The sequence below is a fragment of the Amphiprion ocellaris genome, chromosome 10, assembly GCF_022539595.1.
Source record: "Amphiprion ocellaris isolate individual 3 ecotype Okinawa chromosome 10, ASM2253959v1, whole genome shotgun sequence".
In the NCBI taxonomy this organism is placed as follows: domain Eukaryota; kingdom Metazoa; phylum Chordata; class Actinopteri; family Pomacentridae; genus Amphiprion; species Amphiprion ocellaris.
Window position 1 is genome coordinate 35911058 of NC_072775.1, and position 21406 is coordinate 35932463.

At 43.3% G+C, this 21406-nt stretch overlaps 1 protein-coding gene across 9 annotated transcripts in view; it reads left to right on the plus strand.

Moving 5' to 3' along the window:
* Positions 1–19631, plus strand: part of LOC111567786 (La ribonucleoprotein 4B) — a 48641-nt gene extending 29010 nt beyond the window's left edge. For 7 of the 9 annotated variants that reach the window (XM_035947613.2, XM_023269089.3, XM_035947614.2 and 4 more), the window contains 11 exons: positions 201–304; positions 5729–5839; positions 6598–6651; positions 6795–7001; positions 7643–7746; positions 8454–8717; positions 10638–10683; positions 10822–10992; positions 11477–11661; positions 13891–14002; positions 14617–19631. In XM_035947613.2, the coding sequence (XP_035803506.2) occupies positions 201–304; positions 5729–5839; positions 6598–6651; positions 6795–7001; positions 7643–7746; positions 8454–8717; positions 10638–10683; positions 10822–10992; positions 11477–11661; positions 13891–14002; positions 14617–14940 (1682 nt within the window). In that variant the 3' untranslated portion in view covers positions 14941–19631. The remainder of the gene's footprint in view (positions 1–200; positions 305–5728; positions 5840–6597; positions 6652–6794; positions 7002–7642; positions 7747–8453; positions 8718–10637; positions 10684–10821; positions 10993–11476; positions 11662–13890; positions 14003–14616) is intronic. The other 2 variants (XM_035947611.2, XM_035947612.2) reach the window with 1 other exon arrangement.
* Positions 19632–21406: the final 1775 nt, after the last annotated feature.

The window sequence follows — 21406 nt, forward strand, 5'->3', positions numbered from 1 at the left end:
TTGTGTTTCCTTTTTTCTTGTTTGTGTTTTTTGTCTTATTTTTGTCGTTCTGTGTCTTGTTTTTGTGTGTGAGTGTTAAGCAGCTTTAGCAGAAGACAGATGCTGGTCAGATGCAGGAGTTGTTGAAGCTGAACTGAAATCTGTCATCATTGGATCTCTGATTAGTCGTTAATAATTGTGCTCCTCCTGGCGTCCTGCAGCTCTGCCGTTGGTCCAGGTGGATGAGAAGGGGGAGAAGGTGCGACCCAATCAGAACCGCTGCATCGTGATCCTCAGAGAGGTTCCAGAGAGCACGCCTATAGAGGTGAGTGGTGTGGACACATTAAAGGAAAACCAACATACGGTGTCTCGTGTGCTGCCAGAACAGCTTCAGTCCACAATGGAAGGTTCTCAGAGTCTCTCAAACAGACACATTTTACAAACGGGTTTCCTTGGTTCTGTGTTCTGATGGTGGAGGAAGAAGCTCACATCAGCCCAGAGGTGGAGCTGGTGTCGACTGTATTTACATAGTTCTATAAAGAGTTACTATAGCAGTAAAACCCTGCTTTTACATGAACACACGAGTAATAATAATATTAATAATATAGGGATAAATACACTACAGTGAGCATTTTAACTTTAAGTACCGTTTTTAGTGCACGTATTTCACGTCTGGGATCTGAGTCCCAACGCTGCCCGACACTTAATAATTCTATAAAATGTTTCTAACAGTGGAAACACACAGCTGCAGTCTTCAGTGGCTTTATGTGAAGTTAAAGATCATGTTCCTGTGTTCACTTTATCTGTTTGTGTGATCTCACTATGGCGTCTGCCTGCATTCTTGACGTGTGAAACTAAAACTGGTAAATGTTAGCGGCAGGAACACAGCTAGATGAAATGATAACAGCAGTGATGGTGTCTCTTTATGTTTCTGGGAGACGCTTCTTACGGCTGATTTAAATCACAAACTCTGAACAGAACCTGAACCAGGTTAGCCTCACAGTATCAGTTACCATGGAGATCTAACTCCACAGTATCAGTTACCATGGAGATCTAGCTCCACAGTATCAGTTACCATGGAGATCTGGCTCCACAGCATCAGTTACCATGGAGATCTAGCTCCATAGTATCAGTTACCATGGAGATCTGGCTCCACAGTATCAGTTACCATGGAGATCTAGCTCTACAGTATCAGTTACCATGGACATCTGGCTCCACAGCATCAGTTACCATGGAGATCTAGCTCCTCAGCATCAGTTACCATGGAGATCTAGCTCCATAGTATCAGTTACCATGGAGATCTGGCTCCACAGCATCAGTTACCATGGAGATCTAGCTCCACAGCATCAGTTACCATGGAGATCTGGCTCCACAGTATCAGTTACCATGGAGATCTAGCTCCACAGCATCAGTTACCATGGAGATCTGGCTCCACAGCATCAGTTACCATGGAGATCTAGCTCCATAGTATCAGTTACCATGGAGATCTGGCTCCACAGTATCAGTTACCATGGAGATCTAGCTCTACAGTATCAGTTACCATGGAGATCTGGCTCCACAGCATCAGTTACCATGGAGATCTAGCTCCACAGCATCAGTTACCATGGAGATCTAGCTCCATAGTATCAGTTACCATTTAGATCTGGCTCCACAGCATCAGTTACCATGGAGATCTGGCTCCATAGTATCAGTTACCATGGAGATCTGGCTCCACAGCATCAGTTACCATGGAGATCTAGCTCCACAGCATCAGTTACCATGGAGATCTGGCTCCACAGTATCAGTTACCATGGAGATCTAGCTCTACAGTATCAGTTACCATGGAGATCTGGCTCCACAGCATCAGTTACCATGGAGATCTAGCTCCACAGCATCAGTTACCATGGAGATCTGGCTCCACAGTATCAGTTACCATGGAGATCTAGCTCTACAGTATCAGTTACCATGGAGATCTGGCTCCACAGCATCAGTTACCATGGAGATCTAGCTCCACAGCATCAGTTACCATGGAGATCTGGCTCCACAGCATCAGTTACCATGGAGATCTAGCTCTACAGTATCAGTTACCATGGAGATCTAGCTCCATAGTATCAGTTACCATGGAGATCTGGCTCCACAGCATCAGTTACCATGGAGATCTAGCTCCACAGCATCAGTTACCATGGAGATCTGGCTCCACAGTATCAGTTACCATGGAGATCTAGCTCTACAGTATCAGTTACCATGGAGATCTGGCTCCACAGCATCAGTTACCATGGAGATCTAGCTCCACAGCATCAGTTACCATGGAGATCTGGCTCCACAGTATCAGTTACCATGGAGATCTAGCTCTACAGTATCAGTTACCATGGAGATCTGGCTCCACAGCATCAGTTACCATGGAGATCTAGCTCCACAGCATCAGTTACCATGGAGATCTAGCTCCATAGTATCAGTTACCATTTAGATCTGGCTCCACAGCATCAGTTACCATGGAGATCTGGCTCCACAGTATCAGTTACCATGGAGATCTAGCTCTACAGTATCAGTTACCATGGAGATCTGGCTCCACAGCATCAGTTACCATGGAGATCTAGCTCCACAGCATCAGTTACCATGGAGATCTGGCTCCACAGCATCAGTTACCATGGAGATCTTGCTCTACAGTATCAGTTACCATGGAGATCTAGGTCCACAGTATCAGTTACCATGGAGATCTAGTTCCACAGCATCAGTTACCATGGAGATCTAGCTGTGCAGCATCAGTTGCCGTGGAGATATAACCAGGTAACAAGAGAAGAACCTTGGTGTTCCTGAAAGCTCTGCCTTCAGACTCTAAATACCTGTTAACCCTTTAGTCTCCTCACCGTAGGAGTCAAGGGTTCAGGATGTTCCTTGAAGTTATCAGCCAATCAGAGGCATTTGTCAGCTGTTTGATTCTCCCAATGTGAGTCAACAAAGACCTGCTGTAGGATGGCTGCACATCCCAGAATAATGGAAACCTGTCTGGATGTGTTGATGGTCTGTTGGTTCACATTTCTTGATCTTTTATTTGCTGAACTTCCACTTTGCTTGTAGTCAGAAGATGAAGTGCAGAAATGGTCTGTTGTGTTTTATAAGCTCCTCAGTGTGAGTTTTATTTACAATCACTGACATGATGAATGCAGATGAATTATTGGTGGAATTAATATCCTTAAAACATTCATGTTCCACCTGGTTCACCTGTTTCTGCTCCCAGACCATTTCATGAACCTCCAGACCTCCTCCTGCTGCTGAGAACCCAGACAGCTGACTGTGGATGTGGAGTATTTTCAGGATTATATCAGTGAATTCTGCCTCAGGATGATGGAACACTTAGAGATCTGCTGACTGGGAGCTGAAGACTTTTATCACAGCAGAACGTTCACATCAAACAGTATTATCACGTTATTCCAGTTTTCCTGCTGCTCCAGGACCAATTCCAGGATTCCTGATGGTCTGTTCACTCTGACAGCAGCAGTGTGACATGTTTGTTGGCGTTTGTCGTCTTCAGGTCCATTTATAGTGAATCTGCAAAAAAAATAAAATTCAGTTCATAGCGTCTTCCAACATTTCCAACTCTGAAAATAAAAAAGGAAATCTGTAGAACAGAGTTAAGGCTGAGGTGAAGCAGGTTCAGGAGATGAATGTGGGTAATATCATTTAGTTATTAGATGTCTATGTCCAGTGATTGCTGGATGTGGTGAGGGACCAGGAGTGTTAGAACAGCAATAAAAACTGTAGATTAGAGTTTTTTTTAATTTAAAAACTATGGTTTCAGTGTCACAGAATCCCTCAGTTCTATAATGTACATGTAGCTTCAGTGATTAAAATAATTGAGATATTTATCTGCTTCAACGATAACATAATAGTTCAGATAGTTTTCTTTGATTTGTTTGGTTTAGTCTTTATTTAATGTCACAGAGGCGCTGTAATAGTCATCTCCACCCTCTACCAGGTTCTTTCTAACTTCTACAGAGGAGTAGCAGAAACATCAGACTGATGTTTCCTGAATGGTAAACATAGATCAGCTGTAGTTCCTGGTTGTTCCACCAGGTGGAGCCTTTTCCCGTTTAATCCTGTAGAGACCAGAGGAGGTGTCACTCTGACTACAGTTAAAGCAGAGAGCCTTGTGGGAGTTTAGCAGCAACGGGCACCATGACAAAGACTTCTGAGGAGGTTAATGACCTCCAATCACAACTCAGATGTTTCAATTGACTCACAGTTCACTAGGAGAGCTTTTATATACCCGAGTGTGTAAAGTAAGGTTGGAGGTCAAATGTTTAAAGGTTAAAATAACTGATATTATAAATAAAGTTGACTGTAGTTAATTTATTTTAACAAATGATTAATTAGCACCGCCGGCTAAAAATGTTTTGAAACTGTAGGTCCATGAGTAGGTCGTGTTCCCACCATGACAAAGACTGATATGGAGGTTAGTGACGTCATCGTAGCAAAGTACTGAGGATCACAGCTGGTTCTAGAGGAAATCAACTGAAACCAGGTTTATTCTTCAGACTGTGACACCTGGATGGATGTAAAACTGATCTGGTGTCAGTTTTTACCAGAACTCAGAGTTATGACAGTTCAAGAAAGCTCCTCTATGTATTTTAAGGGTCTGGAACTCTGAAAATAGTCAAAATCTGTGGTACCTGAATGTTCACAGTGACATGATAAAATGACAACAGTGTCCAAAAGAACACAGAAATTGTCCAAAATTACTCAAACTGTGTCCAAAATGACCCAGTATGACTTAATAAATGTTGGAAATTATCCAAAAATCGTTCAAAGTGACACAAAAGTATCCTGAAGTTATACAAAAATCATAAAGAAATGCTCAATAATTGTTGAAAATTAGTTTGAAATGGTCAAAAATGTTTAAGAAAAGAAGAAAAAAATGATTTTAAATGACTCATATTTGTCCAAACTGTGAAAAACCTGCGTAAAAAGCCTAAAAAATGACATGAAAACTGATCTGGTGTTAGTTTTTATCAGAAGTCAAATGTCTTCTTCGTTAAAAATTGGTAAAATTACATCAAAGTCTATAATTACCCCAAAAGACACCCCAAATTTCTCAATATTTGTCAAAAATGGCTCAGAAAGTTATTGAAAATTACAAAACATGTCCAAAATTACACAAAATTGTCCCAAAATTATTAAAATTTGTCCAAAAATGACAGAAACCTCCCAAAATGACTCAGGATTTCCTAAAATTATTCAAAAATTGTTCAACAGGACCTAAAATTATGTCCAAAATTGGTCAAATCTGGATGATGATGTATTATCTTATATTTCACACATGCTGAAGAAGGCTTTGGTTTTCAGTAATTTTTCTGTTTCTGTTCAGAGCCTCCTGAGTTATTTCCTCCATAATGAATCTTCTCATCGCTGTTAAAGACGCCTCCGTTTAGCCACATGCTGCTGTTCCCGGACCCGTCGTGGGTTATTGTGTTTAGTTTTTAGGTGTTGATGTGCAGCATTTATTGGTGTTTTAACAGCAGCAGCAGTGGTTCAGTGTTTTCTGTGCACAGATGGTTGTAGAGTCGGAATGATAAAAGTCTAAAATCTGGTTCCTGTGTCAGAATCCCTCAGATCTAAAACCTGCTTCAGTGTTCAGCATTGAGAGGATTTAGGTTTCTGTGGGGAGGAATGATTTCAGACGGGTTTGTTTATGGTTAAAGTAATAACTCAGAAGCGTTTCCACTGTGACCGATAGCTGGTAAATAACGCAGTAACCTGCTTTGTTTTTCAGGAGGTGGAGGCTCTGTTTAAAGGGGACAACCTACCCAAGTTCATCAACTGTGAATTTGCCTACAACGACAACTGGTTCATCACCTTCGAATCAGAAGCAGATGCACAGCAGGTAGAATATTTAATCATTCTGATCTTTTATCTCTTCGTTTAACAACAAGCTGCATGTTGGAGGAGTCATCAGGTGTTTGGTCGGAATGACACCAGAATCAGAAGTTTGGTGGAAGTTCACTAACCAGACTAAGTCATGTTTTTATTCATGTATTTTTTTTTTTTTTTAGCCCAGATTTAATGCTTGAAATAGGCGGCACATGTGTCTGTTGAAGTCAAGCTCTCATTAAGGATTTTTCTATTGTTGTGGCTAATGCTAATGTTAGCAACGTTAGCCACATAATGTGCTAACACTAAGGATTCTCCTAGTGTTGTGACTAATGCTAATGTTAGCCACATTAGCTGCATTAGCCGCATAGCATGCTAACACTAAGGATTCTCCTATTGTTGTGACTAATGCTAACCACATTAGCCGTATTAGCCGCATAGCATGCTAACACTAAGGACTGTCCCAGCAGTAGTCTGGGTGTTATCAGTGCATGGAGACTCTTGTGTTCACTCTAACAGCAGAACATTTGGTGAGTTTATTTGTGCTTCAGATATTTTAGAGTTTAGTAGAAGCTGCCATAGGAAGTAAATGTTCACCTGGCAAAGGTGAAGGGGGCGGAGCTACACAGGCTCAGCTGGATGACTATTGGAGGCACTTTTCTCAAACTTAGGGATGTTCAACACTTTCAGAGGAAGCCCCAGGCTGTGAATCCTGTTTCTGATGACATTAAAGTCTAAGCTAACGTTGTTCTGTCATCTCTCCCGTTGAAGGCATATCAGTATCTCCGTGAGGAAGTGAAGACCTTCCAAGGGAAGCCCATTAAGGTAAACTTTCTGGTTGTTACTGATCACCTTGGGTGTAGTTTTTCTAGTTTTTCTGATTAGATTTTGGGAGTAATGCTGCTCCTGTTTTAGCTACGTGGGTGTTTGGTGCTGATTTCTGGCTCTGTTCTGGCTCTTTGGACCAGGCCAGGATAAAGGCGAAGGCAATCGCTATCAACACTTTCATGCCAAAGAACGGTTACCGGCCGGTGGAGGTGAACCCGTACGCCCAGCAGCGCTACACGTCCTACTACATCCCTCCAGTTTACAGCCCTCAGCAGCAGTTCCCTCTGTACAGCCTCATCACACCGCAGGCCTGGTCGGCCACTCACAGCTTCATTGACCCCACGCTGGTAAGAACCACAAGATGTGGAGGTTTGGAATCAGAAATGTGACGTCAAGGACGTGGTCCATTGATTGTCCGAAAGGCAAATTTATTACTTATCTATCTTCAACATCTAGACCTCTATGGACACCAACATCTAGACCTCTATGAACATCTAGACCTCTATGAACATCTAGACCTCTATGAACATCTAGACCTCTATGAACATCTAGACCTCTATGAACATCTAGACCTCTATGAACATCTAGACCTCTATGAACATCTAGACCTCTATGAACATCTAGACCTCTATGAACATCTAGACCTCTATGAACATCTAGACCTCTATGAACACCAACATCTAGACCCCCTTTAGTTTCATGGTATCTGGTTTATAAAATATTAAATGTATTCACATTAATACATTGACCTTTTTAAACTGTGTGTTTGTAGTTTTACAAACCTTTCATGATCACATATTTAAAAAAAAACTAATATTGGTTTAACTTGATGTTGAATTCAAACAGATTAGGATCCAGTTTGTTAGTCACATTTTCATAATGAACAATAACAATCAAGCACCAGATAGAAGCTTTTATTCTGAAGGTGTGTCTAGTTTCCAGCTCTCTGGATTCTTGTTGATGAATCTGTTTCCTGTTTTTTTTCCAGGTTGCTCCATTTCACAACAACCAGTTCATCAACGGATTCACGACGTCACACAGTTTCAAACCAGCGTCGCCGCTCACCGTCAGACACTTCTCACCCAGAAACAGGTTTGTAGCTCAGATTTCTGTTCAGGAAAACATCATGAAACCCTGCTGAGGAGAATACAACCTGTCAGAGCATTTGAAGTTTGGAATCTCCTCAGAGGATCACGTGACGATGCTTCAGGCCAGAAACATGATCTGAGTTATTATAATTGTCCCTCAGATGTAATTGGACTCATGTGATCACATGATTAGTTGTGACTGAATCCAAAGAGTCACTTTGGTTCAAATCTCAGAAATCTCAGCTTCCTGTGTTCAGTCTGACTCTTTAAACTGGTGATGATTTGTCTCCATTGGACCTGCTGATGATTAGCGTCGGTCTTTTATATCAGAGTCAACTAATGATGCTCATCTTCTTCACTCAGCGTTATCATGATTCCAACATTACCACCCAAAAACATGAGAAGTGTCTGGTCTCAAGTGAAAACATGTAGAAATAAAATAACTGGCAACAAGCTGACAGCAGAACACACATAGAAAACCCAACAAACTCAACATCACTGCATTCAAACCTGTTTATTATCAGTATTTTCTACATTAAGAAGAATATGTGTCATATAAGTGTTTTCTAAAAATCTAAAACTCATCTCAAATCTCATCTATATCATATCTCATCATATATCATATCTCATCTCATGTCTCATCACATCTCATCTGTTACATCTCATCTGGTCCTTTTTACTCTTCTCACCACGTCTTTGTGTTTCCTGCAGGAATCACAGTAAACCTCACCTGAGGCCGACCCTCCCTACAGCGGATCGCAGCGCCGGCCTCCTGGACAACCCGACTCTGTTTCCCAGCTTCCCCAGCGAGAGGCTGAACGGTGTTCGCAGCAGCCCGCCGACCCGACTCCCCGGCGGCCAGGCCAGGACCCGGCTGCCCCCCGCCACGGCCTTCCCCCGCAGAGACACGGTGGGCACCGGCCGGGTGACGGAGCCCAGCAGCACCGACTACTCCCTGGGCCTCGGCCGAGGAAGGTATGGAGCTCCACAGACCTGCTGTAGCTTAGTGAGGGGCCATGAATCTGGGTTACAAAGAGTCTGTTCACATCAGGGAAAATACACTCCAACAGATGAGAAATCGTTCACTGTTCTCTCTGTTTATGTGCTGTCATTATTCAGGATTTAACAGTAGTTCAGGTACTGAAACAGCTCATGTTAAGCAGCTCAATCTTAAATCTAGATTTACTGACTAAAAACTTTATGTAAAACACAAAATCCACACCAGCTTTTCACTTCTCAACAAACTGTTTCCAAAGTTTAAACCAAATTTACTGGTCAAAGCAAAGCTGAAGACACATTTCAACAAAACTAGTAAAACTATTAAACTCCTCCAGTTCAGTAACAGTCCAACATTTATTTATCTGTTAGTAAGTAGATGTTCAGGATTAAAAGCTGTGATCAATAACATGGTGTCCAAATCTCTTGTTTTGTCCACAACCTAAAATATTCAGATTACTGTTACAGAGGAGACAAGAACCCAGAAAATGTTCACGTTTAAGAAGCTGTAATCACAGAATTTACAGTTTTCCCTTTAAAAAAATCCCTCAAACTGATGAATTGATTATGAATTAACAGTTGGTCTATCATCAGATGCTCCATGTTCAGTAAAACAGCTCTGACATGACGTGTTTTATGTCTCACAGCTTCTATTAGAGAGAAAAAACATGCGAAAATCCCTCTGTCAGTCGTTCTACATGGAAATAACCTCCACAGTGTTTTACTGCTTATTTACATAAAACAGCTTGTGTTCTGTTTTGGGTTTTCCTCTACTTCACTGTTATAAAGCTGCTTTTTATGCAGATAAAAGATCTGCAGACTTATAAAGTCCCATTTAAACACTGCAGCTTTTCTTCACTTATTTATCTGGTGTTGCTCCTTTGCATAGCGCCCTCTAGAGGCTAACAAAGGATAAGCAGCCTCCTGGAAAGATAAAAACAATGTTTTTGAAACATTAAAGCATCAAAAACTAACTATAGGAGGCCCCTAGAATCTAATTCTAGACCTGTGAACATGCAGCTGATGGATCTGAAGCTAACGTGGTCGATGAGGTGTTGAACTGATGTTTCTGAAAGGAGTCGTTCCAGAACTGGAGGACATCTGGGCTTCTAAATGTCTGAAAAATCAACCTTCTCTTCTCCATTTTCTGCTCCATATTGATCAATAATAGGTATTGATGGGCTCAGCTTCTTCTTCCATGTTTTCTGTGCTGTTTGCTAACTCTACTCTAATCCATGCTAATGTGATCTTTTTCTCAGCAGTAGAAGCTAGATATTTAGCTGCTGTTACTGCTGACCAAGAGGACAAACTGACTGATGGAAAACAGTCCAAAGAATTAGTCTGATCCTGATAATATGAGCTGGAGGGAGACATTCAATCAAGGCTGACAATGGGATGAAAAGATGAAAAATAGAAGAGAGGACATAGCTTTGCTGTACACATTCTATAGGAAAACTGTTGGATGATGGAAACGACAAAAACAAGACAAAACGACAAAAATGAGACATAAAATAAGAGAAACATCAACAGGTTCTGCTAACATATTGTGGGACACGTTCCATGAATAATAAATATTATTTAAAATATGTTGACTAAAAAAATGTTTCCACAATTACAAGAGACATGAATGAAAAAAAAAACAAAAAAGGGAGATTTGAATTACATTCTAACTGACTTATTGGGTATTTAAAATATTTCAAACATTCTTTTCTCCTAGTTTTTATAGATTTGGTCTCAGGACAAGAACATTTACACACTACTCCATGTTTTAGCATTTAAAACATGGATTATTGGATGTAAAATGTCCTCCAGTCCTGGGATGATCCTCGGTGTGTGAGTTGAAGTCACTGTTTCAGACAGAATGGATGGTTGTAAATGGAGATGTTCTCTTTCTTAAAGGAAAAATGTTTCTGCTTCTAGGAAAAAGAGGGATGAAAAGTTTACAGTGAGTACCTTTTGTTTTTCTTGTCATTCCTCTTCAGCTGTATTTCAGTCTGCCTTATCTGGTGAATTTGGCTTTAATACGTGTCAGCTGTTTCTGCTGTTACTGTGTTTTTGACTCTGTGCTTGTCGCCTCCTCCAGAGAGTGACGCCTCCGTCGCCGCCGCCGCCTCCCAAACCTCCGTCTCCGAGCTTCGAGCTGGGCCTGTCCAGCTTCCCTCCTCTGCCTGGAGCCGCCGGCCAGCTGAAGACCGACGACGTGTTCGACAGTCGGCTGGCCAGCAGCGTGGTGGTCGGAACCAGCAAGGAACGGGTCAGAAACGCCTCCAACGCCAGCCGTCCCAGCAGATTAAACACAAAGTCATGTTTCAACCACAGACTCAGATTAAAAACACAAAGTCATTATTAAACCACAGACTCAGATTTAAAATACAAACTCATGCTGTCACCTTCTAGGTTCAGTTTCTGCTTTTCAGTAAAACATCAACTGGAACGAGAAGCACCTTCATTGAAAAATGATTTAAATTTCTCAATGTATTATTTTTAATCTGTACACTTTAGTTAAAACATCTGCATCATTCAGAGTTAAAGCTGGGATTGGCAGGGGTTTGTTTTGGTGTGGAAAAATTAGCAGACGGTGAGTAAAAATTAGCAGACAGTGGTTATAAACTGTAGCTCCAGTACTGTAGGTTCATGAGGACGTCTTCTTCCTGTAGAATATAGAGTAAATGAGTAGTAAAGATGATGATTTCTAAAATGAAAACTAAAGCAGCCATGGATCTTCTCTCTACCTGCAGAATGTCAGCGCTGACTCCAGCAGTGGAGGAGTTCTTTCTCCGGCCGGCCCTAAGGAGCCTCTCCGGTGCTCCACCTCCCCGATGCCCGCCAGCTTCCAGCCCTCGCCCACTGCCACCACCCCCACCCCGACGCTGAGCCCCGCCACCGCCACGCCACAGAGCCCCGCCCCCTCCACCCCTGCAACGTAAGACCTGAACACCTGCACCTTTACAGGCCTCTGATGGTTGTTTTCTGTGGAAGTAGAGCTGAAACTAACAGCTGTTCATCTATCAGATATCCACACATTCATCTGAACAAAGCTAAATGAACCTCCTATTTAAGTTATTTTATTCTGACAAACCGTGTGTCAGTGTGCAAAACTGTAGTCAACTGGAAACCTGGTGAAATATCATAACCAGCATTATGTCACACTGTTGTCTTCTAGCTCAGTTATTTTATTCAGAACAGTGTCGTACGTAGATCTCATTGCTTTTTACTTTTAGGCTCTGTGTTTATGTTCTGACATATGTTTGTTCTGAGTGATATCTGGCACAAGAACTTCCTCTAGGTCGATTAACATCTATTCTGATCTCATCTAGTCTCATCTCGTCTGATCTGAACTCATCTCGTCTTGTTTTATCTCAACTTCTCTTATCTCGTCAGATCTTAACTCATCTGATCTAAATAAGACAAAACGAGATAAGACAAGTTGAGATATAATGAGATAGAGAAGATCGGTTAAGACGAGATGAGATAAAACAAGATTTCAGTGGTTAGAAATGTTTTTATGGTCAAACTTTGACTGTTTCATTCATTTTAGTCATTTGTCTCCTTTTGATTGTTATTGAGGTCGATTGAGTCATCAGTAATCTTGTGGTCCTGATGGTGAAGCTGCTGTTCCCCTGCTGTTCCTCTGCTGTTCCCCTGCTGCTGTTTCCCTGCTGTTCCTCTGCTGTTCCCCTGCTGTTCTCCTGCTGTTCCTCTGCTGTTCCCCTGCTGCTGTTCCTCTGCTGTTCCCCTGCTGTTCCCCTGCTGTTCCTCTGCTGTTCCCCTGCTGCTGTTCCCCTGCTGCTGTTTCCCTGCTGTTCCTCTGCTGTTCCCCTGCTGTTCTCCTGCTGCTGTTCCTCTGCTGTTCCCCTGCTGTTCCCCTGCTGTTCCTCTGCTGTTCCCCTGCTGCTGTTCCTCTGCTGTTCCCCTGCTGTTCCCCTGCTGTTCCTCTGCTGTTCCCCTGCTGCTGTTCCTCTGCTGTTCCCCTGCTGCTGTTCCCCTGCTGCTGTTCCCCTGCTGTTCCCCTGCTGCTGTTTCCCTGCTGTTCCTCTGCTGTTCCCCTGCTGTTCCCCTGCTGTTCCTCTGCTGTTCTCCTGCTGCTGTTCCTCTGCTGTTCCCCTGCTGCTGTTCCTCTGCTGTTTCCCTGCTGTTCCCCTGCTGTTCCCCTGCTGCTGTTTCCCTGCTGTTCCTCTGCTGTTCCTCTGCTGTTCCCCTGCTGCTGTTCCTCTGCTGTTCCCCTGCTGCTGTTCCCCTGCTGTTCCCCTGCTGTTCCTCTGCTGTTCCCCTGCTGCTGTTCCTCTGCTGTTCCCCTGGTGCTGTTCCCCTGCTGCTGTTCCCCTGCTGCTGTTCCCCTGCTGTTCCTCTGCTGTTCCCCTGCTGCTGTTTCCCTGCTGTTTCCCTGCTGTTCCCCTGCTGTTCCTCTGCTGTTTCCCTGCTGTTCCCCTGTTGCTGTTCCTCTGCTGTTTCCCTGCTGTTCCTCTGCTGTTCCTCTGCTGTTCCCCTGCTGCTGTTCCTCTGCTGTTCCCCTGCTGCTGTTCCCCTGCTGTTCCCCTGCTGTTCCTCTGCTGTTCCCCTGCTGCTGTTCCTCTGCTGTTCCCCTGCTGCTGTTCCCCTGCTGTTCCTCTGCTGTTCCCCTGCTGCTGTTCCCCTGCTGTTTCCCTGCTGTTCCCCTGCTGTTCCTCTGCTGTTTCCCTGCTGTTCCCCTGCTGCTGTTCCTCTGCTGTTTCCCTGCTGTTCCCCTGCTGTTCCTCTGCTGTTTCCCTGCTGTTCCCCTGCTGTTCCTCTGCTGTTTCCCTGCTGTTCCCCTGCTGCTGTTCCTCTGCTGTTTCCCTGCTGTTCCCCTGCTGTTCCTCTGCTGTTTCCCTGCTGTTCCTCTGCTGTTTCCCTGCTGTTCCCCTGCTGCTGTTCCTCTGCTGTTTCCCTGCTGTTCCCCTGCTGTTCCTCTGCTGTTTCCCTGCTGTTCCCCTGCTGTTCCTCTGCTGTTTCCCTGCTGTTCCCCTGTTGCTGTTCCTCTGCTGTTTCCCTGCTGTTCCCCTGCTGTTCCTCTGCTGTTTCCCTGCTGTTCCTCTGCTGTTTCCCTGCTGTTCCCCTGCTGTTCCTCTGCTGTTCCCCTGCTGTTCCTCTGCTGCTGTTCCTCTGCCGTTCTAATGGCTGCTGTTGCTTTCAGGGAGGTGAAGGTGACGGAGGTGAAGCCGAAGGAGGTGCAGCTCTCCGTGGAGCGAGTTCCTGGCACTTTGTCCACTGCGAGCAAATCAGTGCAAGTCAACGGAGCCGCCACAGTCAGTATCGATTCCTGCTTTGATTGTTTTTCTGCTCTAACGTTCAGCTGCCCTCAATCTCCGACCAATCCATCTAATTGGGAACAAAGGAGGGTAAATTATTTCCACCTTAATTCTGCAGCGTCTCATAGTGATTTTCACTGAACACATTCCTCACAGCTCCTGCAGGAGAAGGTTTTTAGAAAAGATTTACTGGGAACAACCTGCAGGCAGGATTTTATAGAGCAAACCACTTAGTGCTGTCCCTCAGGTTAGGAGGGGTCCAGATGAAAACATCTAGAGGAAAAACAACTTCTGGTTAAAACCTGGTGGGACAAACACACAGAACAGGACAATAATTAATCTACTAATGTGGGTTTAATGAGAGTCTCACTGCTTCCTGGTTCAGCCTCTTTATGCTAAAATGACGGCAGGAAATAGTAACAGCCATGATCATTATTTTACCGACTAAATAAACTGAATGTACTTATGCACTGAGCCCACAGTGAGTACAGATTAGAAAACGAGGAGGAAAAATTAGCAAAGAATGAGTAAAAATGAACCTACGATGAATAAAAATGAACCTACAGTGAGTTAAAATGATCCAGCAGCTGAACATGAACTCTTTTCTGTAGGAGCTGAGGAAACCTTCCTACGCTGAGATCTGCCAGCGGGTCAAAGACGCTCCGACATCACAGCCGCCGACCCCCAAGGAAGCCAAGCCAGCCTGCAGCGCCTCTGCAGGCGAGGAGAGGAAGTGCGCCGACACCTCCACCCCCCCAGGGGAAGCCAAGGCCAGAGAGACATACTACCCCTCCTCCAAAGCCGGCCCCGCAGCCCCGGCCAGGCCCCCTAAGGAGGCCCGGAGGCCGGCCGGGCGGTGGGCGTCTCCTCCTCCACATCCAGGGAAACCCCCCAGCAAGGATCCCCACCACACCCCACCCAAATCCCCCCAGTAGGGAGAGTTAAAAAGGAAATACAGTCAGGGCTAGCAGAACCACCATCACTAGAGCATCGAGGACGCCTTCTCTCTGGATCAGGGCTGCAGACAAAAAGCACTTTACTGTGCATGTAGAGCACCGTTCATCCTTTTACTCTATTTATTTGCTTTCTTTTAATTTCCTCTTTTATTTTTCCTTTTCTGTTTTTGCATCAGTTGCGTCGGCCTGTAAACAGACAACACTGAGTGTATCCAGATGCTAGAGCAGACTGAGGCTTGGTCTGCGTGTCCAGTGGCAGCTTCATGGAGCTTCTTCATCAGCTCATTGCATCTATGTGCAACTCAACAGTGAAAATCTCATCACAGAGAGACTCGGTGATTCACGTTGTGCAGATTTATTTACACTACTGTAGCGTGTCGCTCTTTTTCACGGCTTTGTTTGCAGAATGTCGCTGGTAGAGTTAGCGCTAACCGCTAATCCTCAGTGAAGAGTCGCTTCCTTCTGTTCAGTAGTTTCACTGAGGCGGCAACAAGGAATGTGTTTGTGGACGACGAGGGTGAAGACTTGTGGGAAAGCTCGATGTGTTTTAGTTTTTCGGGGAAAGCTGCAAGGTTTTCCATCAAACTGTGGAAGACAGAAGATGCAGGTTAATGAATTTACATAGAGCGCTAACACTAGCTACCGTTTACAGCTCTGTAGCTTCATGTTGACACCGTTCAGTTTCTTCTGGTGCTAGACGTCCCACCCTGGAAGCTCACCTTAAACTGCACCGACTAATACTTGATTCACATCCGCAGATGTTTGTTTTATGGGATTTATTAGAGGATTCTGTCAGGAGAGAACAAGGGAATCGACCCTGAAAGTAAAACGGGAGTCGATGAAACCTTCAGTCGGTGTTCTCCGTGTCGATGTTCACCGACGTGAAGCTGCTTCTGCTCCTATCGACTCCTCTGTTGGGGTGGTTTGTAGTTTGGCCTGAAAAGTGTGAATAGAAGCGATGGAAACAGGAAGTGAGATGGCTGAAAAGACCTCAGATGTTTTTATGATAGGATGAAGGTGAATGATGAGTGTGTTTTTGTGGACAGGTGGATTGTGGGACTGTGAAGGAGGTTGTTGTGGAGAGTCGGACTAAGGGACGGGTTCCTCAAGTCTTTACCACTAGAGACGTTTTCCTGTCGCCTGCTGTCGTCTCAGTTCTTCTCGTTCGTTTGCACTCTTTTGGTTTCTCCTGTTTCTTGAGAAAGTTGGAAAAGCGTGACAGCAGACTTCCTCTTGCTACTTCACTCCGCTTTCCTGAGATAAATTCAGTTCAAAGCACAGATTCGGACAAGAGACTTGGAAGATTTACGGAGCAGATTTTAGCGTTTGGGTTTTTCGGGACGGAATCGAGCGACATTTGCTGCGTCGGAGGAAAGTAGCAAGAAGAAGGCGAGCGTGGGGAAGGATTTAGTGTTGAGGTTGGGGGTTCTGTCTACTGTAGCAGCCACTCTGGCAGAAACCAACCAAAGAAGAAGAAGGGAGTCAGATTAGCCGCATGCTTCAGTTAATCTTTTAAGATGCAAAACACCCTAAAAGAAACCGCTGAACTCTCCAGAATATCAGTTTGGGGAACCTTCGCTCAAGTCTTCCTGCAGTAAAGCATTCTGGGTAATCCCACTAAGAGGAAACAGGAAGGGAACTGCTCTTTGCTTTGGAGTTGAGTTTCTTTTATTTTGAAGGACTGAGATGCACTTGGATGGTTGGATAATTCTTCAGTTTTGTTTTTCTCATCGGTAGAAGAGACGAAGACGCAGCATATCTGCCTCTTTAGAACCCGTCGCTGTTTCACTCCATCAGATATCTTCACTTTTCTTTTTTGGGAGAAGAAAAAAAATCGACTTGAAGCATCGAGGTCAAAATGTACAAAAAAAATGTCCATCCAGTGTTTGAGAAACTTGAATTTTATTTAAACTTGAAAAATGACTTTGCCTTAACTTTTATACGAGACGAGCGTAGAGTTTATTTCTTTTCAAAAAAAACCTCCCCAAATCGTTAACGAAGCGTGACGCGTGGAAATATTTAGTGAGATTCAGACCTGCAGCGTTTTCTTCCCTCGGTTTACTTTTGGTTTTTGTAAAATGTACGAAGAAGAATCATTTGGTTGTTCTTTTTTTGGGTTCTTGTTCGATAGTTTCAGGGTTTTTTTTTTTTTTTCTTTTTGGGGAAAAATATAAACCGTGTAAATGCAAAACTAGTCGATACTGTATTAAATCTGTGCACTTTGAAGTGTGTGCTTTGCTTGTACAGTTGTAAATACTCAGAAAACTATAAGAGGTACCTTAAAATGATTATAAAATATATTGATCTTGTTAACTATAATGTCGCTATGGAGCTGGATGTAGGATATAAAGTCGTTGTTGTGCTTTTTGGAAATCCTTTTCTTTAATTTTTTTATTTTCCTTGGGGTGTGCGGACTTGGAGCTTGTCTGATTGTACGTTTTCTGTTTGTCGTCTTTCATTCCACTTGTGCTCGCTCACCTGGCTGCTCAGGTGCGACCGTGGTCCCACCCTCCTCTTCTCGCTGTGCCCATATTTGGAAACATCCTGTGGAGGTGACAGAGCCGAGTGTCCGCCAGCGTCCTCTTTGCTGCTTCTTCTGCTGCTTTTGCCAGTATTTCTGCTTTTTTTTGAGCAGAAAAATGTCCTGAAGCTCATCCAGTCCAAACTGAAGCACTACATTTATTTAGCATCGCTGTGAGGCGGTGATCCAGGTGTGTTTGTCTTTTTAAATCATTTACAGACTCAGAAAAGGCATCACAGCTGAAATAACTTCAGGTGGATCTCAACACTAATACTCGTCATTTCTAATCAGACTAATGCTGACAGACAGGAGCTGATTATTAATATTATTATTCAAGGAGATCAATAACTGGTATTTGGAGCTTTAATTTGAAATTTAACATCATTCATCCCTCAGCTCTGATTGGCTGTTAGTCGTGACATCAGAGCTGTGAGGTCACAGAGCAGCGCTTTGATTAGTTTTGTCAGGAATCAGTTTCCATTAAAACTTGATCGGTTTCTGACAGCAGAAAGTCTCCAGACGTCCTCCAGCTTCAGACCGTTTCAAAAAAGGTTTGTTTTATCAGAAAAGCTCAAATCTGCTGTTTTCTGTCCATATTTTCAGAGCTAATGCTAAAATCTGACGGTTTAGTCACTGGACTAGCGGAGCTGTTAGCTTAGCACAAAGACTGGAAGTGGGTGGAAACTGTTGGCCAGACTCAGTTTTAAATGTAAAAATGAGTCTATCAGCTCCTCTGCAGCTCATCAATAAACACAGGAAACTAACCTGCAGGCAGAAATGACTCTTTGGTGTTTGAACCGGAGACCTACTCGTTGTTTTCACGTTTCTTCTTTAAGGATGGAGTCAAGAATCGGTGAAGCTCCTTGAGTGTTTCTGAGCTGAAGGTGGAAGATAAATGATGTTCTTTAAACCAGAAATCTAAAGTTTTTAGGGAATAAACTGAAAGTTCTGTTTTAGAAGAAGAGCAGATCTTCAGCACCAGAACTTTACCAGAATCAAACTGTGGATCCAGATTTTACTGAACAGGTTAGAAGTTGTGTTTTCAGGTGAGAGTTCTAGTGAATCAGAGGTTCGTATTTTACTGTCCTGAACAGTAGAGTTGGATTGATCTGCTTCTGTTTGGTGAAGGTTTCTGTCCATTTAGTTTCTGTGAGAATATGGACAGAAAACGTAGCTTTTCAGAGACGAACCTTACAAAACAAAGAAGTTGGAACAGAAAAGCAGGACTTTAAAAGAGCGACGCTGATGGACTCGGTTCGGTCGTCGACTTTAAACGCATCAAAAAAAAAAGCACAGTGGAGACGACAGCAGAGGGTCAGCGAGATAAAGATCAGCCAAAAACCACTTCTACTTCCCTCTGATTTATCTTAAATGTACAAATGCGTTTCTCTTGGGTTACTGTTCCTGGTTTGTTTTGAGGACGGATGCAACTGGAATCCCAGTTTTCGGTGGTTTGGGTTTCCGGCACATTGGGCAGGTTGACGTCTGTTACCCGACGGAGAGTCCAGAACTATGCCGTGATCTGGCGCTTGGACCTGTACATACCCAGCTTCACTTCCTCTGATGACAGGAAGTCGTGGAGAAACTCTGCAGCAGCGTTTTCACACCGAGGTCGAACTGGAGCATCCGTGAACTGTGAATGTTTGCATGTGTGGAATAAATACGGAACCACCAGAGCAGACGGATGACGCTGGAGTCGGACCTTCAGACTGATCCTAATGCTGCTGGAGCTTCATATCAGCCTTAGTCTGCTGTTTCAGTGCCATCGTTCTTCGGTTCTCCCTCCAGGTTCCATCTCGTCCGTCATGTTTGTTGTGTTGTTCAGAGATCCGACTGACTGTGGTTTAACTCATTAACACGCTAACAGCTGTGGACAATCGGTGAGTCCGTCGTGTCGACCGGACGGATTTCTTTGCCTAACGACTCCTTTAACAGATGCGGGACGGAGGTTCGATCAAGAGGGCTTCTCTTCTCTTTTTGTTTTTGACTGTTTTTTTGTTATTTTTGGGTATTTTTTCTTCCATGGAGACTGGAATCAAGCGTACATGTCAGCTATAGATAATTTAAGTTACTCTCGTGTCATGATGTAAAACTGTCTAATTTGGAGAAAAAATGTAGCTTACTGAAAAATAAAGATTTAGGCACTGTTGAGGCGCTGCTGTCTTTATTTGTTCTGTTTTTGAAGCTTTTCTCCATTTGCAGACTGGAAGGAGTGGAGTCGATGTTGATCTGAACATTAGCTGCTCAGAACGATTAAAAGCAGGAATGATGTTGATCTAACTTCTGGTTTTATCTAAAGTCCAGCAGTTTGGAGCTAATGCTAACATCTTCATGCTAATGTTAGCGTGTTTAGTATTAATTACCAGCTGAGCCTGTTAGCATGCTAACAGTAGTGAGCTAGCAGTAGAGCAAAGGATGATGGGAGAGTTGAAGGTGTTTCAAAGAGAAGTGATAACATGGCAACCAAGTCTGTCTTTGTTTCTGTCTCTTTGTTGTTAATTTCTGGTAAAAAACTGACACCAGATCAGTTTTACATCCATCAGGAGTCACAGTCTGAAGAATAAATCTGGTTTCTGTTCTAAAATGAGACAAAAGAGACTCAAAACAACAGAAAGGAGAAATGTCTAAGACATGAGACAAAAAAATGAGACACAAAGCGATAAAAGCTGGACATAAAAATGAGAAAAACCTCCAGTAAATATAATCTTTTTTTTACATCCATCCAGGTGTCACAGTCTGAACACTGAATCTGGTTTCTGTTCATTTCCTCTATAACCAGCTGTGGTCATCAGTATTATGGGATGTATCCTAGTGTGAACAGTTTAATATCTATGACGTAGGAATCTGTTTCAGTTTGTCCAAAGTTACTAAAATGGTTGAATCTTCTTCAAACTGCACCAGATCCTTCCCAGAATGACTCCTAATGTGTCCAGATGATTCCAAACCTGCCTTAGATCAGTTAAACATTTACTGAAGTTACAATAAAATGGTTCAAAATGTCTCCAAACCTTTCCAGTCCATGTTAGAACCAGCTGTGATCATCAGTATTATGGGATGTATCCTAGTGATCATCAGTATTATGGGATGTATCCTAGTGATCATCAGTATTATGGGATGTATCCTAGTGTGAACAGTTCAGAGTCCTAGAAACAATCATTGGTTCCTGGATGTGTTTCTGGTTTCTGATAATCCACCAGAGAAAACTTTAAAAGGTGATTGTGGGTGAACTTTAATCTTGGTAGGTGGTTGATCACAACTATCAGAGATGATGGAAGAAGAAACCAGGATCATCTGGAGACACTGTTCACTCTGCTTCTAATACAGTCATTAATTATAGAGAAAATACTGAACAGAAAACAGATTTAGATTGTGATGCCTGGATGGATGTAAAATTAACAAAATCGCCCCAAATTACCTAAAAACTATACAAAAATGACACAAAATCACTTCATAATAGTTTAAAATAACTCAGAAATTGTCCAAAATGAGGGTTAGGGTTATTACATCATGACTGTGACACCTGGATGGATTTAAACTGATCTGGTGTCAGTTTTTCCCAGAACTCAGATGTGTTTCTCCTCCTAAATGTCATGGTTCTATCTGCTGGACTGATGAAGTTCTGAGGATCAGAAATGATGGAAAAAGTCCATTAAAAAGTGATAAATCTGGATCCACCTCTATGGAGTTCAAGGACCTGGAATGTTCTAAGTGAGACTAAACTGAAAGACTGGAAGCAGGAAAGGAGAACGTCCCCTGGAGAAAGTTGTACTTTCTCAAGTTGTCGGTAGGTCTACTTTAGAACTTTCTACAGGGGACGTTCTCCTCTATGGACTTCAAGGACCTGGAACTCTGAAAATATTCCCAGGATGAAGGTAGAACTCTGATCATTGACAAAGTTACTGGAGATGAAGAACCAGATGTTCT